Source organism: Tachysurus vachellii, chromosome 2 (genome assembly GCF_030014155.1).
Source record: "Tachysurus vachellii isolate PV-2020 chromosome 2, HZAU_Pvac_v1, whole genome shotgun sequence".
NCBI classification, from domain to species: domain Eukaryota; kingdom Metazoa; phylum Chordata; class Actinopteri; order Siluriformes; family Bagridae; genus Tachysurus; species Tachysurus vachellii.
The window spans coordinates 818931-828930 of NC_083461.1; the positions used below are offsets into that span (position 1 = coordinate 818931).

Consider the following 10000-nt stretch of genomic DNA (forward strand, 5'->3'; position numbering starts at 1 on the left):
AATGCCCAGGTGTTGTTAGGAAGCCAATTGACTGCACAGGTGTGGTTTGAAAGCTGATTGATTAATTAGGTGTGTTTTGAAAGCTGATTGATTAATTGGGTGTGTTTTGAAAGCAAATATTCACAAGGGGCTAATATTTTTGACCACCCCATTTTCACTATATTTGATTATAAAGCAAGCCTAAAAATGTATTTTATATTCCAAAATGTACCAAAAGCTACTAAATAGCACTGGCGAATGTTTGATTATATCAAGTTTTATCAATGCTGCAAACATTGGAAAGATCTTTAGGAAAATGTTCCAAAATTCCTGGGGGGCTAATAATTTTGGCCTCAACTGTAAGATCTGAGGATTCTTTATTTAGCTCCAGAGATCCTTCATGGCAGAAAGGTTGTAAAGTGATGATAAAGAACCACACAAAATGTTCTCTGAGTTAAAGTTACAGCTACTTACATTCATCTGATATATTCTGTAGTGTTTTTATTATATTTATATTTGTATGATTATAATTACTGTTATTACTACAAGAAATTACTGAATAAAGTCATAAAGGTCTTATAAAGAACTACAAAGAACTCTGTAGGGTTCTATAATTGGAACCGTGTGTGTGTGCGTGTGTGTGTGTGTGCGTGTGTGTGTGTGTGTAATCACGCTACACTAGAGCGACAAAAAGATGAAGTATGTGATGAAATCAGTGTACAGAAGAAAATGAAAATGAAGATAAATGAAAGTGACCTCTGTGATTATTTCTGTCTTCCAGCCCTCAGTGTTCAGTGTGATGTTCAGAGCCTTCTGTAGTGCGTCACGTCCCTGCTGCTGGTACCACAGGTCTGTGTCTGTGTCCTCCACACCATCACACTGTCCACCTGTCTGCTCTGTCTCTGTACACCAGGACATGGATATCTCACACCACACACACTCAGACATGTCTGATCAAAACCCTGACCCTGATCTCACTCTCTGTCTCTCTGTCTCTCTGTCTCTCTCTCTCTCTCTCTCTGTCTCTCTCTCTCTGTCTCTGTCTGTCTGTCTCTCTCTCTGTCTCTCTGTCTCTCTCTGTCTCTGTCTGTCTGTCTCTCTCTCTCTCTGTCTCTCTCTCTCTCTCTCTCTCTCTCTCTGTCTGTCTTTCTGTCTGTCTCTCTCTCTCTCTCTCTCTCTCTCTCTCTCTCTCTCTCTCTCTCTGTCTCTCTCTCTCTGTCTCTGTCTGTCTGTCTCTCTCTCTCTCTCTCTCTCTCTCTCTCTCTCTCTCTCTCTCTCACCCTCTCTCTTACCCTCTCTCTCACTCCTCCACCTCCACACCACCTCCAGGCTCCTGCTTGTCAGCCACATATTTCCTCTCTTCTGCATGTGGGACATTTCCTGCCCTAAAGCTGCCATGGCCGGACGCTGCAGACCTGACAAACACACACACACACACACACACACACACACACACACACACACACACACACACACACACACACACACACACACACACACACACACACACACACACATTATATGATTATATATATTATTATTCAAATTAAAATTTAATTCTATTGTGGTTTTAACAATTGACAATGTATTAATATAATAAAAAATATTAATATTAAATATATTTAAATGTAAATATGCAGTTTTAAAATGCAGTTAAACAACTTGCATCACAATAAATTACAGATAGAACAAAGTTTTCACACACATGGATTTTATAATATAATTATCTACAAATGAAAATAAGAATTGCAAGAAAATGAAAATAAAATGTTGTGCACAACAACAACAACAACTATTATTATTATTATTATTATTATTATTATTATAGTTTATTTATTGTATTATTCTTCACTATTTATATTTAAATCCTTGTTTTTTTGTTGGATTTTTTAGTGTGAAACACTTAAATTTAAATATTAAAATATCAAAAGTTATATATGCTCTTATCATTTATATCAAATAACCAACCTCCAATGTTTGACCTTTTGTCTTTGTTTTTTAATGACTTAATTAATTAGTCATTATTAGTGACTGTTATTAAACTTATACTACTGATAATAAAGGACAGTTTTTTTTATAGCATCTTTCATTTTTACTCTAAACTCTTTACACTCTCTATAATCTAAAGTTGATCATTACATGTAGAATAAAACCAACATGTCTCATGGGGTTTCCTCTCCATCACCAGGGATAAAGCATCAGGGATAAAGGGATAAAGCCAAAGACAGAATCAGAGGATTTGAGAAGAAAAGCAGTAAAAATCTAAACCTGTAGAATGTTCTAGATGAAAGCTGAGCTCTTTAATGTGGTGTTACTAGAAACTCAGAGCAATGTGATGGTGTGATGTTACCTGTCACACTCCTGAGGTGTTGGTATGAAATCCCACAGCACAGCTTCGCCACGGCCGACAGCATGATGTCGGTGTGTGTGTGTGTGTGTGTGTGTGTGTGTGTGTGTGTGTGTGTGTGTGTGTGTGTCTGTGTGTGTGTGTGTCTGTGTGTGTCTGTGTGTGACGGACGACAGAGCGAGGACGACATGCTGCATGGTTTTATACAGCTCCATGAAGGCCAGAATCTCAGATAAGACGTATTCCAGCAAGGACACAAGAGAGATGAGGAGGAACGTGCAGCAGGTCGTTTTCTCAAAAAAAGTTTCATCTTCTAGAAAAATCTGTACATTTATTATTAAATTTTTCTTCTTTTTTAATGATCATATTTGCATTCTGCATGGAACTAAACACACTGACTGCCCCAGTGTATCGTTAATAAAGTGATAGTGACACTGAATAATACATTTTTACTGATAATAAATGACGGATTTTACACATTTGTGAACTGGAGAGATGAAGAACTGGTGTTAATCTTTTGAAACATCTCTCCTCAGTGGTTATGAGGGTGGTGGTGGTGGAGGAGAGCGCTGTGTAAAGACCAGTTTACGCTTAAATTTGAAACTTTATTTGAAATGATCAACAATAAATATGAATGTCAAGTGTTTGGACTTTATTATATTCATTAAACACCCACATGAAGACAAAAACTAAACACTATTCATAGTAGGTTACACATTCTGGTATCAGTCTTGATAAAAACATATTCAACTTTATACTGATGTATACAGTTTATACTTTATACAATCAGCTGGAACTCCAGTCAGGGACGCCGGTCTAGTCCTATTTGAACTTTTCTGTACACCTGAAATCCAGGCAAATGAAAGGAAGCTATTGATGAAAAGCCATTTCAGACATTTGGCCTTGCTGTGACCTTGAGCCTGTTTGGATCAGTTCCACAATCTAATCATTTCTCCTGATACAGCGATATGTGCTCTGTAGTGGAACATCTCACCTGCTTTTATTCCATCCAACAGTCCACCACTTGTTCTGAACATATCACACTAATGAAAATCTCAGTTTGTTGCGTAGATGAAGACACAACACCTCCAGCACCTAATAATGCCTCAGAGCGGTACTGATGCATCGGTACTAAGCACTCATGACATATTTGGAGACTGATTTTAAAGAAAGCACTGAGAGGCACTGCTGATGTCCCACTGCATTCAGCTTGTCTGTGTTTACAGTATGCAGGTAAGAGTATTCTAACCTGTGACTGTTGTGATAGTGTGTTTTGTGTTAATCTGTGTTGTGTTAGTGTGTGTAGAGTGATGTGAACAACAGAGCTGTGTACTCGTCTCTCACTGTATCTTTACTGTATCATGGCTGTGTGGTGTGAGTTGAAGGAGATGGTGAAGTATTGGAGGTCAGGGATGAAGTTTGAGGTCACAGATTAGGTAAAAAAATCTCTACCACAGTATGAAAATAGCAACAGCTCTGTTCAGTCTCTCACATGTATGGCATGTTTCTTTAAACATATAATACCAGAAGGAACCAAACCTAAATATATTAAACTAGCAGTTATAAAAATCCTGCTAGCTGTCTGGCCAACTCTAGGCCAACTTCCCCCTATCTCCGAGATCCTAAAATGTTCGTACACAGCAGTTATGTTCAGACCTACATAGTAATAATATTCATGATCTGTATCAGTCAGGATTTAGGCCTCATCATAGCACAGAGACGGCGCTGGTTAAAGTGGTAAATGACCTGTTACTGGTCTCTGATCAGGGTTGTGTCTCTTTGCTGGTGTTACTTGATCTTAGTGCAGCGTTTGATACCATTGACCATGTTATTGTACTTAATAGACTAGAACATGTTGTTGGTGTTAAAGCGACAGCTCTCTCCTGGATCAGGTCTTATTTAACAGATCGATATCAGTTTGTAGATCTAAATGGTGACCACTCTAAACAAACTAAGGTAATGTTCGGTGTTCCACAAGGTTCTGTTTTAGGCCCATTGCTTTTCTCCCTAGCACTTAATGGTCTCACACCACAGAACCTGAGAGATGTTTTGGTTCTTTATGATCCATCACACCTACTTTGATCAAAAGGTGCAGGATATTTGGTAGTACCTCAAGTACAAAGTCTCCAGCAGGGGGCAGAGCTTTTTCTCACAGAGCCCCACAGTTTAATTAGTGTTCAGGACTCAGACACAGTCTCAGTGTTTAAGTCCAGGATAAAAACACATTTGTTTAGTTTAGATTATTATGAATAGCTTTTCTTAGGTAAAGGAGCAGATCTGGAGGGTTCATGGTTATAGAGTGTTTGGTGAACTGGGATGTCTGGATGTTGTCTCCTTACCACCATCACAAGTCACTCAGGTCTGCAGACTGTGGAGTGGTGAGACGCTTTACATCCCAGGAAGTCCTCGTGTCTCTGTCACCTTCTGACTCTCACTTTAGTTATAATGTCATATCTAGTCTTGATTACAATCATACGTACATACTAAGACATACTAAGAGGAGATGCACACTCGTTTGAGGACAACAATCTCCTCATCACTACAACATTTATCAGACTGTATATTTATAATCACACCCCCAGTGTCACCCAGATGAGGATGAGGTTCCCCTTTGAGTCTGGTTCCTCTCAAGGTTCCTTCCTTTACCATCTAAGGGAGTTTTTCCTCCCCACAGTCACCTGAGTCACCTCAGACTTGTTCATTGGGGATAAACACATACACATTTAAATATAGAAATTTATATAAATATATAAAGAATACCTAATCTCTCTCTCTCTCTCTCTCTGTGTGTGTGTCTCTCTCTCTTTGTCTCTCTCTCTCACTGTTTCACTCTCTCTCTCTCTCTCTCTCTCTTTCTATCTATCTATCTGTAAATTGAAGTGAATTAAATTGGTGTTCTTCTGTTGATTTGATGAATTTGTGAAGTTCATTATTTCATTATTAATGTCTCATTCTGTAGGAATTGTGGGAAAGTCTAGTAAAAAGTACAAATCCACCTCTTTCAGTTGTGATGAATTATGTATAATTATAATATGTAATTAAAAAGCTTTCACTAGCAGGTGTGTGTGTGTGTTGAGGTGATTAACAGGCAGTTCTGGACTTTACTCTGACTGATTAGCAAACTTTCATTTGTCGTGCACATAAATTTGATTAAACAAGTAAAAAAAATCTAATATCTAAATAAGTGATCTAATCTTGTCTAATCTAAAAAAGTGAGAAATGCTATAGGCTACCAGAGTCCACCTTGTGGCTGTACCATAGACGCCTGATTTATGGAGTGTTGTAAAGATGTTTGTCTCTCCATCAGGTTCCACTTATCTCTGCATAGGACTTCTGGAGCTCTTTTAAGAGTGACTCTTGGCTGTGTATGTTACTTGAATAAGAGTAAAAAAGTATCCGATGAAAAAATACTTAAGTAGTTAGTTACTAGTTACTTCTCATCTGATTGATATATGATTTCCAAACTACTTGGAGAGCTTTCACACACCTCTCCTTAAAAGTCTCTTTATTCTGCTAATATAAAACACAGGTTGAAATGTGTGTGTGTGTGTGTGTATATATATATATATATATAAATAAAATGTGAGTAATGGTTTAATGATGTAAATGAATGATGCGCTGGGCTCTTCCTAACCTGCTCTTGCTTTTAAGATTAATTTACTTTATTCTTACATTTGTTACATTTTATAAGTACATGTATTCTTTAGGTAGAGATAAAACTAAATATAATCCTGTTTTTATTTTGTATAAAACATGGATATGAAAATGCAGATGCTTATAATGAACGTTTGTTCATGAACGTGTTTGTAGGGTTCACAGGATGGCACGAGAGCGTATATGAGTGAAAACATTGTGTGTGAGATGTAGTATTACATTAAGGTCAAAGTGCCCATAGTTACCAAATGACCATCAAATAGACATCATAGACACTCACTGTACTGCTACGTGTTTTTTAGGTTGGAGCTGGAATTCTTGTAAGCTGTGATGTGTTTGTTTTGGTGCACACAGAATGCATCGCATTATAAAGCTATTATTCTTTACATCTTGGAGTGAAAATATAGAACTAATTTGAGGCCACTGGTGATCTGTCTTTGATGAAGCACAAAAGTCTTCCTCTGCTTCAGCCATCTTCTAACTAAAGGTGCTAAACTTCAGGAGATGCACAACATACTCTAATGAAGCAGCCTCTCCGATGTCTCGCGAGACTTGTCATATAAACTAATTATTATTTATTAAATCTCATATTTATTACCATTTGAGTAACGGAGGAACGCCGCCGATTGTAGTGAAGTAAAAGTAAAGTTTTTCCACTAAAAATCTACTTGAGTAAGAGTAAAAGTACTCATCTGTAATTATACTCAAAAAGTACAAGTTACCCAAAAAATGTACTGAAGTAAATGTAAGGAAGTAAATGTAAGTCGTTACTGCACACATCTGGTATTTAGGCACTTTTAATAGTGAACACAAACAAGTATTTTATTTTAGAACTTCACTGTAATAGTTAACACAAATAAAAAAAAAAAACACTTAAACTTAACATCCATAAAACTTTTTTATTTTTGAACTTAACTTAGTGAACAAAAAATAAACTTAATCCATAAAACTTTTTTAGAACTTCTAATAGTTAAACCAAAAAAACTAAACTTCACTCCACCTCTACTGTAATAGTTAACACAAACCAAAAAAAAAAAAAAACACTTAAACATCCATAACTTTTTTTATTTTTGAAATTCACTGAACATAAAAAAAAAACTAAACTTAATCCATAAAAATTTATTTTAAAACTTAAATCAAAAACAGAATTTCAAAGCCGCTACCGCCACCGTCACCGCTACCGCCACCTCTGAAAACAGGAAATAACAGCAAGAAAAGAAATTAAATTACACCCACATCTGCACACATCTGTCCTAACCCCCTCTAACAGGCTTTCAGTCTCTCTCCCAATCTCTGTCTCTCTGAGAGAACGTCCATGGAGTGATGACTGCCAGCAAAATTCCCATAGAAAAATCCCACCACATGAGAGCATGAGAGAGAGACGTGTGTGTGTGTGTGGAGTAAAAGACGTTCATCCATGAAACTTTCCAGAGACAACTCTAGAGATATTTCAGGACAGAAGTCCATCACTACCAGACATTGTCCAGATACAATAAACAATGGATGAAGTTCAGTGATGGACACATGCAGGAAATCAAAGGACAGTGATGGAAAAAGTAAAGTAGAATAAATACAAAGATAAGGAGAACTTTAAGACACGTAAAACACCCACGTTTACATATCAATGCCTGTAACTGGGTGTTTTAGTTACAAAACTTAAATGTAAGAAACATTCAACTAAAGTTATGATTACAAAATAACTTTTAGAATGTGTTAAATTGATTGTATTAATATCTGCCGGCAGCGGCGTGATGAAGGCATTTACGTCATTGTGAATTGCGTCATTACGTAAAAGAACTGGAACATTGAACTGGTTCATTAAAACGAACTGACCGAAAGAACCAGATCGTGGAAAAGAACCAAACTTCCCATCACTACTCGTCTGGATTGTTACCAAATAACAATTCATGTACAGTCACTTTCTTCATTTCCTAAACAATATTTCAAACAATTATTAGTCCAATTTTTATTGTTCTAGAAAAATCTATAGCATTAGAAGACATACTGTAATGTGAGTGATATTTGCTGGTACATCTGTAGTTGGCTAAAATGTAGCTGTCTGTTTGCACAGAATGAAAAAAATAATGACAACTTTTTAGACGGTCCTTATCGTTTGCGACTACGTTGGATATTCAGTTCACCAGTAAGTATGCCATTAAAACAATACTTGGCCATTTTGATCGATTGTGAAAAATGTAGTGAATCATGTCGCTGAATAGAATTAGCCAAAAATGACTTTACTGCACATTAAATTAGAACGTTATTGAACCCTGAAGTGTGAATATAAAACCAGCTTTACCTCAGTGCAGACTGTTCCATCATCAAACAGACCAGCTGCTCCGAGTTGTGTAACAACCACCTAAGCTGATGAAAAAATAAAATTTATAGAATATATAAATTACATAGAAATGTCTATACTTCTGCACAAATAAAGACACACTTCACTGTTTATGTGGTCCCTCTGGTTTTCACCCATCACGGGGACCTCCGAATCATTCCAAAATGAGTTAAACCCATTAAGGAATGATAAAAGTTCAACTGCCCGTCTGGTGAGCAGGTGTGCCAGGTTGGATAAATCCTGTGGTGGGTCAACAAGAGAGTAAAATTACTAATGTATAAAACATTTCAAATATCAGATATTACAGTTGTTATACCTGAGAGAGAGAGATTTTATTTATTTATATAAATATATATACACACACACACACACACACACCATGGACACTCAGCTCACCTAATGTTGTCCCCCCCCCGTAATTCTGTAAGACAGACTTACTGGATCCAGCAGTCCCAGGTTGGTCACACACAGGATGGCCACAGCCTGCCCAAACCCAACCAGTGTCAGTCTTTCTGTATTCTACACCATGTCTACAAGAGAGTAAAAACAAATGCACATGGATTTAAAATGTAAACTGTCCAATTCTCCCTAGTTGTTCATACATTTATGTGAACGTGAATGTACAACTCTGAGGTAAACCTGAGGTGATTAATATAAACTAAGTCAGTGAGAAACCTGAGGTGATTTATAATATAAACTAAGTTAGTGAGGTAACGTAAACCTGAGGTGATTATTAATATAAACTAAATTAGTGAGGTAACGTAAACCTGAGGTGATTAATATAAACCTGAGGTGATTTGCGACGTGCTAACTGCTAATCTGAGCTAAAACAGAAGAGCTAACAGTGTAAAAGTGAAATCAATAAGTAGTTAAGTGCACATTCAGTGTTACACTTTATATACAGATGAACACGTCAAATCAGATATTAATACTAATACTAACATTAATGCTGCTACATTAGCGCTAGCTTGCTGCTTACCGAATATTAGCTACATGCTAACAGTAGTGCGTCTAGAGCGCAAGTGTTCATGGGACATGTAGTTTTCACACAGTGATCTACTACAGTCAGCGATAATACAAGTTACTAATGTATAAAACATTTCTAATGTCAGATATTACAGTTGTTATACCTGTTTTATATATATATATATATATATAGGTAACCATGGACACTCAGCTCACCTAATGTTCTCCCACACCCACCATTACTGCACACTCTCCATTGGTTTCCTGTACCTGCTGCATTAGACTTCTGGAGCTCTTTTTAGAGTGACTCTTGGCTGGATGGTAAACTGAAGGAAGGTTCAAGATTATGCCAAGCTTGTGTTACAGAGACTTACAGTGTGTTACAGAGACTTACAGTGTGTTACAGTGTGTTACAGAGACTTACAGTGTGTTACAGAGACTTACAGTGTGTTACAGTGTGTTACAGAGACTTACAGTGTGTTACAGTGTGTTACAGAGACTTACAGTGTGTTACAGTGTGTTACAGTGTGTTACAGAGACTTACAGTGTGTTACAGTGTGTTACAGAGACTTACAGTGTGTTACAGAGACTTACAGTGTGTTACAGTGTGTTACAGAGACTTACAGTGTGTTACAGTGTGTTACAGAGAGTTACAGTGTGTTACAGTGTGTTACAGAGACTTACAGTGTGTTACAGAGACTTACAGTGTGTTACAG

The 10000-nt window shown here is 37.0% G+C and overlaps 2 protein-coding genes across 2 annotated transcripts in view; one reads left to right on the plus strand and one right to left on the minus strand.

The window, feature by feature from the left end:
* Positions 1-2393, minus strand: part of star2 (steroidogenic acute regulatory protein 2) — a 6164-nt gene extending 3771 nt beyond the window's left edge. Inside the window, exons 1-3 of the mRNA XM_060889053.1 lie at positions 2330-2393; positions 1272-1394; positions 736-881 (exon numbers count right to left, since the gene is read on the minus strand). Of these exons, the coding sequence (XP_060745036.1) occupies positions 736-881; positions 1272-1394; positions 2330-2393 (333 nt within the window). The remainder of the gene's footprint in view (positions 1-735; positions 882-1271; positions 1395-2329) is intronic.
* LOC132861382 (annexin A4-like) overlaps positions 1-10000 on the plus strand; it is a 175256-nt gene that overhangs the window by 61530 nt on the left and 103726 nt on the right. The gene's annotated exons all lie outside the window — the stretch shown is intronic.